The following is a 22041-nucleotide window of genomic DNA, read 5'->3' on the forward strand; positions in this document are numbered from 1 at the left end:
TTACAATGTTGTGTTAATTTCTGCTGTACAGCAAAGTGATTTACGTATACATATTCTTTTCATTATGGTTTATCACAGAATATTGAACATAGTTCCCTGTGCTATACAGTAGGACCTTGTTGTTTATCCATCCTATATATAATAGTTTGTATCTGTCCCAACCTCCCAGTCTATCCCTCCCCCAACCCTCCCCCTTGGCAACCACAAGTCTGTTCTGCATGTCTGTGAGTCTGTTTCTGCTTCGTAGAAAAGTTCATTTGTGTCATATTTTAAATACCGCATGTAAGTGATCTCATGGGATTTGTCTTTCTCTTTCTGACTTATTTCACTTAGTATGGTAATCTCTAGGTCCATCCATGTTGCTGCACGTGGCATTATTTCATTCTTTTTTTGTGGCTGAGAAGTGTTCCATTGTATATGTACCACATCTTTTTTGTTTTGTTTTGTTTTTTTGGCCACGCTGTGCAGCATGTGGGATCTTAGCTCCCCAACCAGGGATCGAACATGCACCCCTGGCATTGGAAGCTCGGAGTCTTAACCACTGGACGGCCAGGCAAGTCCTACCACATCTTTATCCATTCATCTGTCGATGGCCATTTAGATTGTTTCCATGTCTTGGCTATTGTAAATAGTGCTGCAGTGAACATTGGGGTGTGTGTATCTTTTCAAATTAACAGTCCAAAAAGGGTTTTCTAATAGCAGAGGATGAGAAAACAAAGAAGGGAAGGAGATGAGAATAAAACTCCATAAAAGTCTAACAATTTGGGGGGATGGGAAGCATCCAGATGCAACCAATTACTGTGACAGGAAGAAACAATCACTTTGGAAACAGCAGGCATGGGTGTTTGTGAAGCTGTACAACGGGCCCAAACGACCTCAAACCAAAGCGCATTTGGATGCCTCTCTAGCTGGGGGAATAAACAGCACTGTCAGTCCATTCCTTTCTGGCCTTTGTTTTTGGTCCAAGTTCACTGGGATCCTGGGAGATGGATGCTCTAGGGCAGGATGCTGGGAGCCCCGGGGGAGGGAGCCCATTGTCCCAGAGTCAGCCTTTCTGGGGGAGGGAGTCGGCGGGGCTAATTGTCTGTCCATGGAGAGTCCCCTGCTTTAAAGACATCTAATCAAATCATCTCTTCTAAATGTCCTCTGGTTGGAATCAGGTTATTCCTAGTATGTGTGAGAATAATAAGCATCAACATGTTAACCAAAATTGTCTCTGGCAAAATGCATTGTAGGGCTTCCCTGGTGGCGCAGTGGTTAAGAATCCGCCTGCCAATGCAGGGGACACGGGTTCGAGCCCTGGTCCGGGAAGATCCCACATGCCACAGAGCAACTAAGCCCATGCGCCACAACTACTGAGCCTGCGCTCCAGAGCCCGAGAGCCACAACTCCTGAAGCCCGGGTGCCTAGAGCACGTGCTCCGCAACAAGAGAAGCCACCGCAATGAGAAACCCATGCACCGCAACGAAGAGTAGCCCCCCCCTCACCGCAACTAGAGAAAGCCCACGCGCAGCAGCGAAGACCCAAGCAGCCAAAAATAAATAAATAAAATAAATAAATTTTTAAAAAATGCATTATAATCTGTCTTTATTTTCTTTGCTGTAATTTTCTCTATGCTCATATTTTTCTACAATGGACATATCTTTTCATAAGAAGAAAGAAAACATCTAAACTATTCCTGTTTGGCAGAGGTCTGGCTGGATTGGGGAGGGCGAGCGGGGGTGGGGGAGGGCAGCGTGCAGGTACGGGAGGCCCCAGGTGGCCTGTGGTCTCCAGATGTTCCCCTGTGCTCTTTGTCAGATCGGGGCCTTCTCTTTCTGCCTTTAGCTCACCATCTCCCCTGCGACCTGATACAGGAGAGACAGCTGCTGAGCTCGAGGGCAGGGCACGGAGGGAGCTGGGACTGTCTGGGAGACGCCTGGCTTCTGCTGCACCTGGTGACTCATCTCTGGTTGTGCTTCCAGGTGAGCCTCAAAGCAGGAGCCCTGACTCAGCCTCTCGTCTGACAACTGTCAGCTGCCACTGCCACCAGCCCGTCCCCTGCCCAGGCCTGTCACTGTGCCATCTCTCAGCAGGTGAGGAGGTAACGTACCCTGTCCAGGAGCAGGTTGTCTCTGGAGAGTGGGTGTCTCTGCCAGCAGTACGTGTGTGGGCCTGGGGTGAGGCTGGGCTGACAGGCTCCTTGATGGGTGGCCAGGTCCTCACACCATCACTTTCTTCTTCTAGCAGTTGTCATCATCCCAGATGTAGGGCCCTCATGAAGCCTATTTTACCCCCCTCCTCACATTATCCCTCAGGCTAGTGGATGTGCCCCCTCCTGGGGGAGCATCAGGAGGAGAACCAAGCCATGTCCATGGGTTGCTGGCCTTGGCTGGGAAATCAAGCTGTGTGCTGTCCCCACTAGGAACAGAGATGTTACTCAGGCAAGCACCCTTGTTCAGCAACTCGCTGTGACAAAGTGGGGTGAAGGTCAACCAACACTCCCACCCAGCCCACCTTGCAGTCTAAGCTGCTTGGTCCCTTTAGGCCTAGAGGGCTATGCTCACTGGCAACAGCTGTTTTTCAGGCATTTCCCAGAGAGACAGACTGCAGCACTCTGCCAGCCGACACATATCAAGGGCTTGTGGAGATAAGTCATGTTAGGGAGGATGGCTGAAAAGGCACGATGACATCCACTCATCCAGAAATTCTAAACACTGTATCCTGAGTCAGGTCAGATCGGCAGCACTGGGGATTGAACCACCTTGCACTGCCCCGCCCCCGACTCTGAGTTTACCCAGTTATACACCACAGGATGCAGCCCGTTAGAACCTCCCTGGGGAAGCTGTCTGTGTGAGTGTATCCCGTGTGCCCGAGGAGAAAGGTGTCTGACCACCGAGGTGGCAGAGCCAGTCTCCTGAGAAGTTGGCTCGTTTTCCCTTCCTTCTGCCTTGTCTTCTAAAAAGCCAAGGGTCAAGTTAGTGGTCCACCGGTGGCCAGTATTCATGTTCAGCTTCATTGCATCTCCATTCTTCCCTACTTCCACGTTCCTTCTTGGGTTAAGGCGGGTGTACATGCACACAGACGTATATGGAGAGAGACATCCATCTGTTCACGTAGAGGTATGGTGTCTGGGTAGTCTTGTTACCAAACCAGACTTAGGTCCACTCTCCCGCCCACAGTAAAGCCAATCTGCTGACACCGGGTGGTGGTGAAGGAAAGTGCAGCGTTTTTTGCAGGGCGTCAACCAAGGAGTCCAGGGCAGCTAGTGCTTGAAACACCTGAACTCCCTGATGGGTTTCAGGAAAGCATTTTAAAGGCTGAGTGAGAGAGGGCAGTCCCAGGGTATGTGATCAGCTCATGCACAGTTCTCTGATTGACTGATGGTGAGGTCACAGACGGTGTCATATTATCAATCCTCAGGCCCCAGTAGGTCTGGGGGCTTCATGCTCGTGGTCGTCAGGTAGTTAATTTCTTCCATTTGGTGGGGGTTTTAGGATCTACAAAACAACTCAGGAAATGTGCATCAGATACTGTTATCTAGGTGCTTCAGAGAGGAGCTAAAGTGGAGGGTATGGGGGAGGGGTCTGTCCCGGGAAGGCCCCATAGGGTCCTTCTCAGTTACAGTCTTGAAAGGGCAGAGATGTGGAACCTAAGAGGTGCCTGACCAGGTAGGGGAGGGAGGCCCTCAGAGACCTTCCCATGAGGTCATAACTTTAAAAGGCTCAGTTGCCGGGGCTTCCCTGGTGGCGCAGTGGTTGAGAGTCCACCTGCTGATGCAGGGGACATGGGTTCGTGCCCTGGTCCGGGAGGATCCCACATGCCGCAGAGCGGCTGGGCCCGTGAGCCATGGCCGCTGAGCCTGAACGTCCGAGCCTGTGCTCCGCAACAGGAGAGGCCACAGCAGTGAGAGGCCCGCGTACTGCAAAAAAAATAAAAAATAAAATAAATAAAAGGCTCAGTTGCCTTTAGCTCCATTTGACAAAAGCCATTTCCTTCTCCATGGCTAACTATGTTCCTGGGTTACCTTGACACCACAGGGGGTGAGGGAATCCTCCCTGCCATTGCATGCCCAAGTTAGGCTGGGTTAGGATCACTTGAGGGGTGAGTCCTGGGAGAGCAGGCTAGCCCAAGTGCATGGGTAAAGGCCTCTTAGTGTCCTGAAGGCTCCACCAGGCTGAGGAGGGGTGACCAGCCCAGGCAGCATCGGGGAAATGCTTCCTTCTACTTCCATTAAAGATCTCTGCAAAATTAAGTTCTTTAACCTCCTTGAAAATTTGAAAAAAAAGGGGTAGGACCTGGACTTCTGAGGTCCCTTCCAGTATTAACGTTTGGTGATTCAGAGCCTTGCTACTCAAAGTGTGGTCCCCAGACCAGCAGCAACTGGGGGCTTGTTAGAAATGCAAAATCTTGGACCAAACCCCAACTCATTTAATCAAAAAATCTGCATTTTATCCAGATCCCCAGGGATTCATATGCCCATTAAAATTTGTAAAGGACTGATTAAAGAGTCCTGAAGGTACACGAACACCCACCTTCCAAGGTGATCTGATGGACATACGGGAACAACGGAGTGGAAACGATTTACAGCCAGCCGTGGTTCTCCACCTCTGGGACGTGCCAGAGTCACCTTGGGAGGTTGTGAAATACAGCTTCTGGTCTGTGGTGCCACAGTCTGGGTTCTGGGTATGCATGCTTGAGAAACCTTACTGGCCACTTGGAGAAAGAACAGAAACATGCATGTGTGTGAAGTGGTTTATAAGTCACTGACGGCAACAAGAGTGACATCCTATAAATGGGGTCAGTGAGCCCAGGGGCAGCAGAGCAGGGGGGTGAGGTGGGCAGGCTTGTCATCCCTGTACTGGGGACAGTGCTTTGCATCCTTATTTTTAGCATCTCCACGTTTAGTTACTTAGGGGGCCCTTCTATGTGCATCTGTAGTTACCTCTCCACCTCCTTCCTGAGCGAGAGTGGAAATGGGGGGGAAGGGAGGGTTTTATGTTGTGTTGTTGTTTGTTTTGAGATGATGAAAAAGAAATAAATGTATTTTTATGTGCTGAGAAAGAAGGCACCCAGAGACACTGACGTTACAGGAGAAAGTGGAGTGGCTGGCAGGGCAGAGCCCCAAGAAGGGGACAGGTCCACCACAGGTGAGGTATCAGGCTTGGGTAAGGAGATGCTTTCAGCTGCAAGTGACAGATGACCCAAGAAATATGGCCTAGACTGTGAGGAATATATTCTGTCAGTATCAAGGGTCCGAAGTAGAGTGTCCGGGATCCATGCATCTCAGGGCTCTGGATCTGTTTTTCCATGAGTCTCCTGCCTTTGCCCTGGGTCCATTCCCCAATGTCACTATGGCAACTCTCAGTGAAGCCAGCCAAAGACTGGGGCTTCTCCTGGTGGGCCTTGACTAGGAAGAAAAACCTTTCCTACAAGTCCCCTGCAGATTTCCCCGCATGTAGCCTTGATTAGGACGGGCTCATGCGCTCTGGTCCTTCTGCAAGGGAGGTGGGAAATGGGCGTGTGGCACCATGGGCCCCTGAAGCAGAAGGTGGGCTCTGCTCTCAGGGGCAGCAGGGAAGTGGGCAGCCATGGGGAGGGCCAGCAGCGGGTCCTGATGCAGAGGCACGGATGGAGGGCAGGATGCGTGTGGACACCGAGCAACCGTAAGAGGTGGAGCTGGAGTCAAGGAGGTTCTGCCCTAACGGCTTTTCCTCTATTCCGTGGAAGCTGAGGTCGCCTTCCAAGGATGAGAGAGGACAGAGGTGGTGGGGAGGTGATGGAGATTGAAGTGGTCAGGAGGGCAGAGGGAGGGGTGATGGGAACGGGCTGAGGTCGCCAGGCTGCCTTGAGGACCTTCTCAGGCTGGCCTGTCAAGTCTGTGGGCACCAGTCCCCAGCTTTTGGGGGCGTTTCTCCAGCAGCCCTTCTGAGGGGGCTGGGAGGGGAAGGAGTTAGATTGAAAGTGCTGGGTTTTGGGGACAGAGGGAAGAAGGCAAGTCTTGGGAGAGTGATGACAGTGCGGGGCTGTGGTCTGGCAGACACTGTGGAGGCCCCGGGGCTTTGAGACTGAGGAGGAGGAAGGGGGTGAGGACACCGGGGCCCGGGAGCAGAGCCCTCCTGGCTGTGGGCGGACGTGGTCTGAAGGGGGACCCGGTGGGGAGAGCGGGGAGGCGGAGGGGCCCACGGAGGGGACACAGGAGGGAGAAGCCACGCGGCCCGGGTGCTGGGTCCACCCCACCTGCTTATTTTCTCTCTCGGACACGAAACGGAAAAGGCTCTTTGTCCAATATTAAGCATTTGGCCAGACTTCTCGCTCTGTGTTGAGGAGAGGGTTGAAAATGTGCCCTTTCTCTGTGACCCGGGGAAGGATGAGAAAGCGGCGTAGCGGGGTCAGGGCCAGTCCCGGGGCAGCGGGGAGGGAGAGGGCGGTTCCAGTGGGTCGGACGGGGATCCGGTTCTGCCGGTAACATTTTCTATACACTCACACCCACCCTCACTCACACACTCACACGCACACACACCCTCACACACACACTCACCCTCACACACTCAGACACACTTACACCCACCGACACACACACACGCGCACGCACACACTAACACCCACCCTCACACACACTCAGACACACTAATACCCACCCTCACTCACACACACACCCCCACACACACACTAACACCCACCCTCACACACACACCCTTACTCACACACACACCCTCGCACACACACACTAACACCCACCCTCACACACACTCACACCCACCCTCACACACACACTAACATCCACCCTCACTCACACTCACACACTCACACACACTAACACCCACCCTCACACACACACCCTCACTCACACACACACACCCTCGCACACACACACTCACACCCACCCTCTCACACACACACACACTCACACCCACCCTCACACACACACTAACATCCACCCTCACTCACACACTCACACATACACTAACACCCACCCTCAGTCACACACACACCCGCACACACACATATGCAATTCAGAGTCCTTCTCCCTCTGCCCTTCCCCCGCATCTTCCTTTCTTCACTTCTGCTGACCCCGGGCTCAGCTTCCTCTCATGAAGCCCCGCTGGTCCCTGCCACCCCTCCACTTCCCCAACTCCTGAACCCCCCAAGTCAGTGATGAGGGAAGAGAGGGGTGGATTCAGGAACGGGGCTGGACAATCAGAATCTGAGGACAGTGATCTCAGGGTCCTTTTTCACTTGTCGGTCAGGCTGAGGAGGCTTGGGAATTAGACTGCATCTTCTCCCTCCTTTTGTGTGGACACAGGGACACGTAAACACACACGTGCACAGAGGGGCCGCCCTGCACACACAGGCTGGCAGAGGGCATGCCCATCAGGCACGTGGGCACACAGGGACACAGCCCTGAACACACATGCAGAATTGCACACGCATCTCTGTAGAGTGCGGGGGTAGGTGGCTGCTCCCCCGGGTTTCAAAATCCTCAAGTACTCATGCTTCTCCTTCCCTTCCTGGGAAATAAAAGTTCCCAACCAAGATAGGAACGCACACCTGTTACACTGTGGTTTTGGTGGCTGCTCTGTCTTAGAAGAAGAAAGTTTTATTTTTCGAACATTGCCTGTGGATAGATGAAGTTGCCATCAGTTGCCTCATCTGGGCCAGAGAGTCAGTGTGAATGAGAAAAGGCAGAGTGTGGCCTGCCCACCACGGGACTGGCCAAGCCTCCTGCCACCTTGCTGTGCGCTGCTGAAAACCGCTGGCTCCTGGGAGACCCACCTCCAGCTCTCGGGCTACTCCGAGTAGACCTCCTCTGGGTACTTTCTCGTTAGATGCGGTAACGGTAACCTACGGCATGTCCTTTGCTGTGGAGCAGTTAGCATCACAGGAGTCTTCTGGCAGAATGACATGTTGGGTCAGGAAGAATTTCTTCCCCCTTCTAGAAAAACAAATCTATGCTTGGGATAGGTGTGTATGTGTGTGTATGTGTTCTTGTTTAAAAACGAACTCCCAACGTAAAGTCTGTAAACGTTTTGGAACGACAGCAAATTAAAATGAATAATAAAGCGGGACTTCCCTGGCAGTCCAGTGGTTAAGACTCCCTGCTTCCGCTGCAGGGGGTGCGGGTTGGATCCCTGGTCAGGGAACTAAGATCCAACATGCTGCATGGCGTGGCCAAATAAATTAATTAATTTAAAAAAAGAATAATAAAGCAAGCTCATTCAGGGGAAACTTGCACTTTGCAGTGTAGGCGGCTAGAGAACACCATGTGAGACAGTGGAAAGAACCCTCAGCTAGGCTTCAACGCTTTGTGTTTGCGTTCTGGGTCCACAGATTTGGGCTGTGGGACCTTTGACTCTTGGCTTCATTTCTCTGAGTTTTGCACTTTCTTTACTTGTAAAACAAAACTCAGCCTATTTTGCCAACTTTCAGGGCTGCTAGAGGAGTGAGTGAACAAATGTGTATGAAAATGATTTATTACCAACAAAGCACCGTACAAATGTCAGGGTATTACTTATGGCCATGGGGGTGGTAAGGTGACTCTGGGACCATCTGTTATCTTCTGCTTCCTCTCGCTGGGGCTGAGAAAGTCTGACAAACAGGAGCCTGATGGCTTGCTCCCATCACTCGGATGAAGCACTCCTTCCTCTTAGCCCAGGAGGGTCTGCTCCCATGGCTCCCTGGCCTGGAAAGAGAAGCTGCAGGGGTTAGGAAGCGAGAAAGCTGAGGGGGGTTCGGCCTTACGTTTGGAAAAGCAGCTCTTTCAACCCCTTAACTTTGGTTGTTTCAGGGGCGGCAGAATGAAAGAAGGCATGTCCAATAACAGCACTGCCAACATCTCCCAAGCCAGGAAGGCTGTGGAGCAGCTGAAGATGGAGGCCTGCATGGACAGGGTGAAGGTAAGCACGCACGCGCCGGCCTGGCCCTCTGACCAACGCTCACCTCCAAACAGTGCCCCCCCCACGCTCAAAGCAGCCTCATGAGAGCAAAGGCGTCGCCCCATAGAGCATCCAGCCAACACTGGCGGCTATAACATTTACAAACGAGCGTTTGCTGCAGAGTTCTGAGCGTGCCTGAGCATCCAAGGGATGCAGAATACACAGTGTGTGAATTCCGCGAGGAGTCGCCAAAAATAGACCCATATTCATCTCAGCTCTCTTTAGCTGCGTCGTCATGCCAGTAAGCGAGAGAGAGCTGAACCGTGAGATCCATCATAGTTTTCCTGCCTGATCCAGTGACTTTGAGGTTAGACAACATCAGGTATGTTGACAGGGGCGCTGTCGGGAGTGCGGCATTGAACCACGCACCGCTCCTTTGGGGAGGAAAGGGAAGAAAGGTGCCAGCCGCCTCCCACCATGTTCATTTCTCTGAGGAGTATAGTTGTCTTCACGCTGGGAGAGCTGAAGTGAGATGAAGTCAGCTCTTCTCCAGGTGCCACTTTGAAGCGAGCAGGAGGCCAGGCGGAGCGAGTGGCTCTGAGGTGCCGCTTAGTTAGGTTCATTGACTGTAATACACCTGGAAGCCCGTTGGGAATCTGACAGCAGGAGACATGAGTCCAGTGTGTCTGTGGCCTTTTGGGACACAACACAGGGCTCTCACCCAGACACTGGGATTCAAATAAGACAGAATCCATGGGGCACTGGGGGACTCCTAAAGCCTCCTGTTGGCAGAGCAAGCAATCCCTTCCCCAGGCTCCCACCCCCGAGAGCTGTGGCCAGATAACACCAGCTTCTGCTTCCGTCAGGATAGTTATCCCCCTTCCCTGGGGACGTCCAGGTACGAGCTGTCCAAGGAGGCAGTAAGCAAGCACAGTAAGCGACACAGTGTATGTACCACGCGAGAAGGGGATGCAGGATGATACACATCGGTCTAAGTGGACCAGCTATATCTGCACGTACTGATACCAGCTACAAAATAGACATCAGTCCTTGATCCCTAGGCTAGAAGAGGAAGCAAGAAAAGAAACAATTTTTAAAGAGGGGGAGCCCCAGTGGTGTAGAAATGGGTCTAAGGATGAGCACTGCAGACAGTCAGCAGGCTACTGGTTCAAGGGTAGAACAGACCTTGCTGAGAGGACGAGAATACGGTGAGATTTGCTCTTTGGACAAAGATGCCTGAGCACGTGCTCTGGCCTCAGCGCCGTCCTGGGATATAAACACGAATGGAATTTTCCGTCATGTTGCTCAGAGAAGACTCCCAGGAGTCGTGAGCTGGGAGCGGGGTGGGAGGTGACACGGGGGAGAGGGAAGGCCAGTGTGAGCTGACTGTGGCTCATTGAGAAGCACTTGGAGTTGACGGAAAAGCTGGTAGTTGTGCTGGGGGGGCAGCTGGGGGATGCTGTGTGCACATGTACGGTTCATGAAAACGACTGGGTGTGCGCCGAGGCTACATACGGGATGACTAACAACAGTCGATAAAGTTGTCAGAGGCCGAGGGCAGCGGAAGCTGTAGAGGTACCCGGGAGAGGCCTCGAGGGGAAGAGAGCAGAGGCAGGATGGAGAGGCCAGCGCGCAAGAAACTCAGCAGAACTTAGAGGGTAAGTGTGGGAGCCGCCGGGAAGAGAGAAGCTAGACCCCAACTGTCAAGCCCATGGCCTGAGGACTGGAAAGATGGTGGGCACCGGTTTTGGCGATAGGACAGTCACCATGCTGGGGAGTTTTACTTGGGCAAGGAAGATACACTCGGTGATAACAGATCCTCACCTGTGACCATCACCACCCAGGAGTCATGGTGCGGACCACATGTCCCCACAAGGAAGGGCCCTTCAGGAGTCACTAAAGGCACATGCACAGTCTCCAAAAGAGGCAGGGGAGATCATAAGGCAACTCAGAGTCCAGTTTGTTACTCAGGTGGCATCAAGGGATGGGCAGTCCTGTTCTTGCGGTGAGTGGGTTATGGAAATGCGGCTCCTTGATCCTGGGAGAAGCCGCCCGGGGGGATCTGAGGCCTCTGTGGTAATTCCAGGGCCAGTGACAGCCGTGTCAGATTTGGTTCAGAGCTGGCAGAGTGTCGTCACAGCAGAGATGATCCAGGGCTGCCTGAGGACAGAGGTGGCCCTGAGGAACCACATGCCGGCCGTAGCTTCACAGTCATGTGTTGTTTTTTGGCTTTGGTTTTGCTCACACAACCTTGAACTTTTTGTTTGTTTGTTCTAAATTGTGGTAAGATACATATAACATGTAATTTACCAGTTTAGCCATTTTTAAGTGTACAGTTAACTAGCATTGTGTACATCCACGCTATTGTGCAGCCACCCATTTCCAGAGCTTTTTCCTTATCCCCCCAAACAGAAACTCTACCCATTAAGCTCTAACTCCCCGTCCCCCCACCTTCCTTAGCCCCAGCAACCTCTCTTCTACTTTCTGTCTCTATGAATTTGACTGTTCGAGGTACCTCATTGATGGACATGGAATCATGCAATATTTGTCTGAATTTTGTGTATGGCTTATTTCACTTGGCATATGCTTTCAGGGTTTGTCCAGTGTAGCATGTGTCAGGATTTCATTCCTTTGCAAGGCTGAATAGTATTTCATTATGTGCATGTACCACGTTTTATTTACCCATTCATCTGTTGATGGACTTTTGGATTGTTTCCACCTTTCGGCTATTGTGAAGAACGCTGCTGTGAACATGAGTGTGCAAGTGTTTGGGTCCCTGCTTTCAGTTCTTTGGGGTATATGCCCAGAAGTGGCATTGCTGGATCATATGGTAATTCTGTGTTCAACTTTTTTTTTTTTTTTTTTTTTCTTTTTTTTTTTTGCGGTATGCGGGCCTCTCACTGTTGTGGCCTCTCCCGTTGCGGAGCACAGGCTCCGGATGCGCAGGCCCAGCGGCCACGGCTCACGGGCCCAGCCGCTCCGCGGCACATGGGATCCTCCCAGACCGGGGCACGAACCCGTATCCCCTGCATCGGCAGGCGGACTCTCAACCACTGCGCCACCAGGGAGGCCCTGTGTTCAACTTTTTTGAGGAACCACCATACCGGTTTCCATGGTAGCCATACCTTTTCACATCCTCCCCACCCCCCAAGCAATGCACAAGAGTTCCAGTTACTCCATGTCCTCGCCAATGCTTGTTATTTTCCCTTTTTAAAAATTATAGCCATCCTCATGGGTGTTAAGCTCACACTTTATTTGATATTGTTGTTTTTAAGATTTTTTTTTTTGATGTGGACCATTTTTAAAGTCTTTATTGAAGTTGTTACAATATGGCTTCTGTTTTGTGTTTCGGTTTTTCGGCTGCAAGGCATGTGGGATCCTATTAGCTCCCCCGCCAGGGATCTAATTCTCACCCCCTGCATTGGAAGGCAAAGTCGTAACCACTGGACAGCCACTGGGAGTCCCTCACACTTGATTTTTTTTTTTTTTTTTTTTTCTTTTTGCGGTATGCGGGCCTCTCACTGTTGTGGCCTCCCCCGTTGCGGAGCACAGGCTCCGGATGCGCAGGCCCAGCGGCCATGGCTCACGGGCCCAGCCGCTCCGCGGCATATGGGATCCTCCCAGACCGGGGCACGAACCCGTATCCCCTGCATCGGCAGGCGGACTCTCAACCACTTGCGCCACCAGGGAGGCCCTTCTCACACTTGATTTTAATCACTAGACGCCCCTTGCTTCAGGGCACAGGATGGCTTTGGGGAAAAACCTACTTGATGCAACTCTTTGGTGGAAAAAAAAAAAAAAGTGTGTATTGATATCAATTAGCCAGACAATAAAAACAGAATGTGGAAAGAAAGAGACTCCATCAAGGATACTCCAGATTGACCTTGATAAGGACCTTGAGGAGGGTGGAAATAGGAACAGCATCACCAGGGGGAAGAAGTGGCCTTTCTAGGGTGGGTGAGAGTTTACTGCAGGAGGGGAAAAAGGAAAAAGGGAGCCTGGGGGAAAATGACGGAGGGAGGCTGTGTGGAAGGAGGAGAGGAACAGTGCCTAGAATTCACTGATGTCATACAAACAGTGAGGACAACACCAGGTCCACGTGAAGGGGGAAAAGGGCAGGCTGACTGCATGGTGAGGATGTGGAAAAAGTGAGTGTGCCGTGCCTTCCATGGGGCCCGGAGAGAGGGAAGAACAAGGGGAAACAGCTGGAGGCCCCGTGGAAGAAATCATTGCAGTGACAGGTCCCACAGAGCCGGCTCCCAGGTGGAAGCATGACAGAGGGGGACCCAGAGGACAGCCTGGGCAGGACACGTATCGGGCATGAAACCAGAGAGGAGCCCCATGGCTTGTACGGTGCGTCGCCGACTGCAGAGCCCACCTCCGGGCTGCGTAGTTTGCTCTGCTTGGAAGAGCATCTCATGGGGAAGGAAGGAGGGAAACGATGGCGTTTGCAGCTCAGGGGAATAAAGGAGAGGTCTGTTAAGGGGAGAGAAGGGAACAACTACCGCATTAAGCAGTTGTTTGGGTTGCAAATATAAGAAAAAGTATTCGTGTGAACTCAGAGAGGTATGGGCAGGTCATGGAGGAAAAATGTAGAAATATCCACTACCCTCCTGTCTGTCCCCCTCAAACATCGTCTGCATAAAAGCACTAGTGTCAACATAGACTTTGTTCCAGATTTTGCAGGACGTAGAAGAGACGCTGCACCATATAGCCCACAGCCAGCCCTCAAACCCACACACCGCTGCGTTAAGAGACCCTCCCCCCACACACCCTCAGCATCCTCTGCCTCTCTTTACTGTTACCAAATCGGTCCAGCTGCTTGCTGCTCATAAATTAATACTGGAGAGAGAGAGAGAGAGAGAGAGAGAGACGCTGGTAGAAAGGAAAGTTGCTTTTAATCAGAATGCCGGCAGTCTGGGGACACCGTGGATTCAGTGTCCCCCCAAAACTACCTCCAGAGATTCTGCTCAGCCATGAAAGGTTTTAAAGGGAAATAATAATCTCAGTGAATCATTGAGATAGGGGGTCAGAGTCCTCGCCAACCCCCACTGCGTGCAGGCGTGTGTGCAGGCTTGTTGATTCCTCGTGATCTTTCTTTGGATGCTGTCTTGTTCACACCGTTCGTTGGCGAGATTACTGAAGGGGAAGCTAGGGAAGAGATCTGGTCATCTGTTAATTACTTATTCTTCATTTCTACTTCTTTGATCTATGGAAAGAACCAACGGATTAGGCAAGGTACTGTGTGGTCAAACGATGTGAAAGGGGTGCTAGGGCCGGAGATGAGTAGAGCGTGGGGGGCACCTGGTGTAAGGTTAGTGACAAGACAAAGGGGGCCACTGTAGAGAGCTCTTTCCTGCCAAAAGCTGCTTATACTACGTTCATTCCTTTAATGTTTATTGACTGCCTTCCCCAACTCAGCCCTCTCCCCCAGCATCCTCTTCTCCATCCTACCTCAAAGCTCACCGGGGCATTTCTCAACAAAGCTGGGTGTTCCTCTTTGCGAACCTGTATCAGCTGCTTAAAAAAAAATGTAAACGTGTTCCATGCATCGTAAACACAGGGAGGATTCAGCATAAAACCTATATGGCCTCCCCAAAAGCAGAAGCTTAGCAAATAATACTCAGGATCCTAAAAAATAAATAAAGAGCACAGGGACTTCCCTGCTGGCACAGTAGTTAAGAATCTGCCTGCCAGTGCAGGGGACACGGGTTCGAGCCCTGGTCCGGGAGGATCCCACATGCCGCAGAGCAACTAAGCCTGTGCGCCACAACTACTAAGCCTGCGCTCTGGAGCCCGCGAGCTGCAACTACTGAGCCTGCGTGCCGCAGCTACTGAGCCTGCGTGCCACAACTACTGAAGCCCACGCACCTAGAGCCCGTGTTCCACAACAAGAGAAGCCACTGAAATGAGAAGCCTGCGCACTGCAACGAAGAGTAGCCCCCACTTGCCACAACTAGAGAAAGCCCACGTGCAGCAATGAAGACCCAACGTGGCCAAAAATGAATGAATGAATGAATGAATGAATGAATAAATAGCGAGCACATAAAAGATGACTTGGAAACTGTTTTGGTCCCTTGGAAAAGGGCACCCATAACCTTATTCTTACTCTCATCCTTTAGAGGTTCAAGCAATATAAAGTTCTATTGGGAAAGCACATATATGACATGGATCATCAAATAGGGAAAATTTGTTGAGAAATTGTGGCAGATACGAGCTGAGCAAAGTATAAGATTCTTAAGTGGAGAAAGTGGTTTCTGGAGCCTGACTGTCCAGCCCAAGAGAAGACTTCAGCTGCAGAAAAGGCATCGCCCCCTGGGGGAGATACAGAGGCCCTGAGCAGGCCAGGTCCCAGGCTCCCAGGAGGGCTTCTGGGAGCTGCCTCTCCACTGGGTACCCCTCAGGGTGTCCTGATACTCCTGACACTGGGCCAACCCCATGGGCTGTAGCCTGTTAGGCTCTGGGGATGAATGCACACCTTGAGCAAACCAGTAACTCTCAGCCAGGGACCAGGAAGCTGACAGACTTGCCAAGCAGCATTAGGCCCATCTCTCTCACTTGCCTTCAGTAGATAACTTAAACAGCTGTGGTTGTGCTAACAACCCCAAGAAGTGCTGCCCTTGGGATGAAATTAATCTTGTCACCACAAGCTTACAGATGAATGGATAAAGAAGATGCGGTACATATATACAATGGAATATTACTCAGCCATGAAAAAGAATGACATAATGCCATTTGTAGCAACATGGATGGACCTAGAGATGATGATACTAAGTGAAGTAAGTCAGACAAAGGCAAATATCATATGATATCACTTATATGTGGAATCTAAAAAAATGATACAGATGAACAGAAACAGACTCACAGACTTTGAAAATAAACTTATAGTTACCAAAGGGGAAAGTTGCTGGGGGGGGCAGGGGGTGGGATAAATTAGGAGTTTGGGATTAACATACACACACTATTATATGTAAAATAGATAATCAACAAGGACCTACTGTATAGCACAGGGAACTCAATATTCTGTAATAACCTAAATGGGAAAAGAATCTGAAAAAGAATAGATATATGTATATGTATAACTGAATCACTTTGTGGTGCACCTGAAACTAACACAACATTGTAGATCAACTATACTCCAATACAAAATAAAAATTAAAAAAAAAAAACAGCACAAGCTTGATTTGCTGATTGTTGACAGACAGATCGCCCTGTTCTATGTCAGCCTCCCTTCTGTAGACTGCTGAAAAAATGAGGGCAGGAAAAGAAGAATGGCAGATGACAAATGTGCATAAAGTCACCCAAAGAGATGGCGGCAGTAGTGAAACTAGTGCTGAAAGAAGGAACTGCCATAAAAGAAGAGAGATTCTATCATGAGAAATAATGACAGTTGTTCACAATCCTTCTCCATAAAAGGTATGAAAAATTCGGAGAAAACAGTTTGGAAAAGGGGAATAGCTTTAGAGAAAGGAATATTCCTACTTACTTTTGGTCTTGCAGATTTTCTCATTTGGTGCTTAAAAGAAAAGCGAATACATGATCAAAAAATATTTTAGTTAGGAAATACAAGGACACAAAAACTGAATTTACAAGTGTTCAAGATAGAGGTTACATATGCTCTACTTATTCCGCTTAGAACTTTTTTTCAAACCATAAATATGTGAGAGTGAACTAGACATATCCCAAAGCATGTAGCATACTTAAGGCTCTTCAAAGAGAAAGGGAGACCTTAAAGTGAGAATGTGAGAAAGTAGACATCTTTATCTGGGGGCTTTAAATCTTGTCTTGAAAATAATGCAATTTTTCTGTTTATAAAAATAGTACTATTGGGCCTCCCTGGTGGCGCAGTGGTTGAGAGTCCGCCTGCCGATGCAGGGGATACGGGTTCGTGCCCCGGTCTGGGGGGATCCCATATGCCGCGGAGCGGCTGGGCCCGTGAGCCGTGGCCGCTGGGCCTGCGCATCCGGAGCCTGTGCTCCGCAATGGGAGAGGCCACAACAGTGAGAGGCCCGCATACAGCAAAAAAAAGGAAAAAAAAAAAAAAAAAAAAAATAGTACTATTATATATAAAATAGATAATGAATAAGGACCTACTGTATAGCACAGGGAACTCTACTCAACACTCTGTAATAGCTTATATGGGAAAAGAATCTAAAAAAGAGTGGATACATGTATATGTATAACCGAATCACTTTGCTGTATGCCTGAAACTAACATAATGTTGTAAATCAACTATACTCCAATAAATTTTTTTTTTTTTTTTTTTTTCGGTACGCGGGCCCCTCACCGCTGTGGCCTCTCCCGCCGCGGAGCACAGGCTCCAGACGCGCAGGCTCAGCAGCCATGGCCCACGGGCCCAGCGGCTCTGCGGCACATGGGATCTTCCCGGACCGGGGCACGAACCCGTGTTCCCTGCATCGGCAGGCAGAGTCTCAACCACTGCGCCACCAGGGAAGCCCTCCAATAAAAAATTTTTTTAAAAAAATATAAAATTTAAAATAAAAAAATACTCATTTATTTTAGGAAGTTTTGGAAAATATAGAAAAGTATGAAGAAGAAAATTTAAATAATCTATAACCACTACATTTTCATGTTTTTCCATCCAGCTGTTTATCTATTTTTCTTTTTATAAAATTATGGTTGTAATATACATTTTGTTGATGAAAGTTCAATTAACAACCAAGTTAAGAAGGAAAAAAGAGGAATTTTATTTGAGCCAAACTGAGGGTTGTAACCAGGGAGACAGACTCTCAGAAGCTCTGAAAACTCTTTCACCTGTTAGAAGTTAAAGGTACAGTCATACATTTTTGAGACAAAGTATCATACGTCAAAATGACATACTGATATTTTACATTAAGTTCACCAAGGATACGTAGTCCAGGTAAACAGGTAGAAAGGGAGCAGCAAGTCACCATGACCCCCTACAGCCCTGGGAAAGAACTCTCTTCTTTTAAGAAATTACATTGCTAACATCAGAAGAAAGGGGAAAAAATTGATCTTTACGATTGAGCAGGCATTCCCACCTTTGAGGACCTTTGCTTAAACGTGTAATGAAAATGCACACTGCACATTAGGGAGGGAGGGAGGAGGCATAAACGGACAGAGAGAGAGGATTTCGTGTTTAATTTCTCTTGTCCTGCCTTAAAATATAAATTTTATTTCATCAGTTTATTACTTTTTGCAATCTGTCTTCTCACTGAATGATGTATTGTGATTATATATCCAGATCAGTAAATACTCTCCTAAAATGTCATTTTAATATCTTCATCTGATGTGCAGTTATTTAACTGGTCTCCTATCCTTGGGTATTTCCATTCTTTCCAATATCTTCAGTATAATTTCCTATTTTTCTTTTTTTTTTTTTTTTTTTTTTTGGTGGTACGTGGGCCTCTCACTGCTGTGGCCTCTCCCGTTGTGGAGCACAGGCTCCGGACGCGCAGGCTCAGCGGCCATGGCTCACGGGCCCAGCCGCTCCGCGGCACGTGGGATCTTCCCCAACCGGGGCACGAACCCGTGTCCTCTGCATCGGCAGGCGGACTCTCAACCACTGCGCCACCAGGGAAGCCCTAATTTCCTATTTTTAATTGAAGTATAATTGAGTTATAATATTGTGTTAATTTCAGATGTACAGCAAAGTGATTCAGTTTATATATATTTAAATATATATAATTATATTTATATATATTTCAGATTATTTTCCATTACAGGTTATTACAAGATATCTAATATAGTTCCCTGTGCTATACAGTAAATCCTTGTTGCTTATCTATTTTATGTACAGTAGTGTGTATTTGTTAATCCCATACTCCTAATTTATCCCTCCCTATCCCTTTACCCTTTGGTAACCATAAGTTTGTTTTATATGTCTGTGAGTCTGTTTCTGTTTTTGCACATAGTCATATGTGTTATTTTTTAGATTCCACATATAAGTGATATCATATAATATTTGTCTTTCTCTCTCTGACTTACTAGGTGTGATAATCTCTTAAGTGCATCCATGTTGCTGCAAATGACATTATTTCATTCTTTTTAATGGCTGAATAACATTCCATTGTATATATATACCACATCTTCTTAAACCAGTCATCTATTCACAGGCACTTGGGTTGTTTCCATGTCTTGGCTATTGTAAATAGTGCTGCTATGAATATTGGGGTGCATGTATCTTTTCTAATCAGAGTTTTCATCTTTTCTGGATACACGCCTAGGAGTGGGATTGCTAGATCATATGGTAACTCTATTTTTAGTTTTTTAAAGAACCTCCATACTGTTTTCCGTAGTGGCTGCACCAATTTACATTCCCACCAACAGTGTAGGAGGGTTCCCATTTATCCACACTCTCTCTAGCATTTATTGTTTGTGAACTTTTTGATGATGGCCATTCTGACTGGTGTGAGGTGATGCCTCATTGTGGTTTCGATTTGCATTTCTCTAATAATTAGCAATGTTGAGCATCTTTTCATGTGCCTCCTGGCCATCTGTTTTCTTCTTTGAAGAAATATCTATTTAGGTCTTCTGCCCATTTTTTGATTGGGTTGTTCATTTTTTCCATATTGAGTTGTATGAGCCCTTTATATATTTTGGATATTAGCCCCTAGTTGGTTGCATTGTTTGCAAATATTTTCTCCCATTCTGTAGGTTGTCTTTTCGTTTTCTTGATGGTTTTCTTTGCTGTGGGAAAGCTTTTAAATTTTATTAGGTCGCATTTGCTCATTTTTGCTTTTATTTCTTTTGCCTTGGGAGATGTCTAAGAATGTTCTCTTCTAGGAGTTTTATGGTGTCATGTCTTATATTTAGGTCTTTAAACCATTTTGAGTTTATTTTTGTATATGGTGTGAGGGAGTGTTCTAATTTCATTGATTTACATGTAGCTGTCCAGATTTCCCAATACCACTTGTTGAAGAGACTCTTTTCTCCATTGTATATTCTTGCCCACTTTGTCATAAATTAATTGACCATAGGTGTGTGCGCTTATTTCTGAGCTCTCTATTCTGTTCCCTTAGTTTGTCTGTATGTTTTTGCACCAGTACCATGCTGTTTTGATTACTGTAGCTTTGTAGTAGTTTCTGAAGTCTGGAAGGGTTATGACTCCAGCTTTCTTCTTTTTCCTGAGGATTGCTTTGGCATTTCTGGGCCTTTTGTGGTTGCATATAAATTTTAGAATTATTTGTTCTAGTTCTGTGAAAAATGTCTTGGGTATTTTGATAGGGATTGCATTAAATCTATAGATTGCTTCAGATAGTATGACCATTTTAACAATATTAATTCTTCCAATCCACGAGCATGGGGTATCTTTCCATTTCTTTAAATCATCTTCAATTTCCTTTATCAATGTTTTATAGTTTTCAGCATATAGATCTTTCACCTCCTCATTTAAGTTTATTCCTAGGTATTTTTTTATGTGATTTTAAATGGGACTGTTTTTTACTTTCTCTTTCTAATATTTCATTGTTAGTGTCAAGAAATGCAGCAGATTTCTGAATATTGATCTTGTATCATGCTACCTTGCTGAATTCATTTATTAGTTCTAATAATTTTGTGTGGAGACTTTAAGGTTCTCTATATAGAGTATCATGTCATCTGCAAATAGTGGTAGCTTTACTTCTTCCCTTCCAATGTGGATACCTTTAATTTCTTTTTCTTGTCTGATTGCTGTGGCTGGGACTTCCAGTACTATGCTGAATAGAAGTGAGAATTTAATGGGAAGGCTTTCAGCTTTTTACTATTGAGTATTACATTGGTTGTGTGTTTGTCATAAATGGTTTTTATTATGTTGAGATATGTTCCCTCTGTACCCACTTTGGTGAACGTTTTTATTATGAATGGATGCTGAATTTCATCAAATGCTTTTTCTGAGTCTGTTGAGATGATCATGTGGTTTTTGTCTTTCCTTTTGTTAATGTGGTGTATCACATTGATTGCCTTGTTCCTACCCCTGGCCCAGCTTTCTGTTGTACTTATCTTTTTTGTATTGATTAGTAAGAGGTTCTTGCATATTATATATTACAAATAGTTTTCCCAGTTTGTTGTTTGTGTTTTAATTTAGTCTTTGATTATTTTTGATGTACCAGTGTTTAAAAATTTTAATATGAAAACTATCAGTATTTCCTGTGGACTCCTTTGCTTTATACATAAGCCTTTCCATGATGAAATTAGATCAACACTCACCTATATTTTTTCTATATCTGTTATTATTTCAGTTTTTACATTTAACTGTCTAATCCATCAAAATCTGTCATTTACTTAAGAATCAATCTAAGAATTTTTTCAAAGTTTTTTAAAAATTTAAACCAGTTCATAATTAACAACCCATAATTCCCCCTCTTGATCTGAAATGTGGTAACTGATTCTGCTCTCCCACTTTTGAGCAGATACTGACTCTTCAGAGTATTTCTGTTCCTACTTCTGGTCACTCATCCCTTTTCCCATTACTGGATCTCTATCTGCCATATTCATGCTAGTGGTCTCTCGTTTTATCCCTAGCCCGCTTTGCTCTTAAACCTTCAGGGTCTTCTTGCGTAAACTCATCTACTCCTGTGACTTTTTAATATACGTGTCTCCAGCCCAACCCCCTGAACTTTTATTCTGTATAATCTAGGTGCCTACTGGTCAGTCCCCCAAAGCCTTAAAATCAGCACATCCAAAACTGACCTTTTTTTATTTCATCCTGTTCTTTTTGTGTATTCTCTCCCTCATTTCTTTATACCACCATCTGCCTGGCCTCTCAAACAAGAAACTCTCTTTCATCCCATGTAGCTAATGTATTTCCATATCCCACCAGTTTAGCTCCCTGAACATTTCTCAGATCTCTCCCGTCACCTCCATCCTCATGGTCACATTTATTGTCTGACCAACTGCAGAAGCTGTAGGTGGTTGATCTGCCTCTAGTCTTGCCCCTTCAGATCTGTCCTTCCCCTTTCTCTAAATTAGTCTAGTATAAAAATCTGACTTTGAATCCCTCTAGTTAAAACTGGATAAAATAGGAGCTCCTTAGCATGACCTACAAGACTCTTGATTCAGTCCACTCATGGTGTCTGAGGAACTATTACTACCCCTCCAGGCTCATCTCTTTGTACTCCCTTCCACATGTCTACACTCACACTTTCTCCAGCAATTTCTTAAATATGCCCTGCTGTAACACGCTCTTTTGCCTTTTCACATGATAGTCTCTTCATCTGGAAGATTT

The 22041-nt window shown here is 47.4% G+C and overlaps 1 protein-coding gene across 2 annotated transcripts in view; it reads left to right on the forward strand.

The window, feature by feature from the left end:
* GNG4 (G protein subunit gamma 4) overlaps window positions 1–22041 on the forward strand; it is a 70880-nt gene that overhangs the window by 31418 nt on the left and 17421 nt on the right. The window contains exons 2-3 of one of the 2 annotated variants that reach the window (XM_082630954.1): window positions 1965–2075; window positions 8768–8876. In XM_082630954.1, the coding sequence (XP_082487080.1) occupies window positions 8778–8876 (99 nt within the window). In that variant the 5' untranslated portion in view covers window positions 1965–2075; window positions 8768–8777. The remainder of the gene's footprint in view (window positions 1–1964; window positions 2076–8767; window positions 8877–22041) is intronic. The other variant, XM_082630955.1, reaches the window with a different exon arrangement.

The sequence above is a fragment of the Mesoplodon mirus genome (assembly GCF_964341445.2).
Source record: "Mesoplodon mirus genome assembly, chromosome: 2".
Lineage (NCBI taxonomy): Eukaryota > Metazoa > Chordata > Mammalia > Artiodactyla > Ziphiidae > Mesoplodon > Mesoplodon mirus.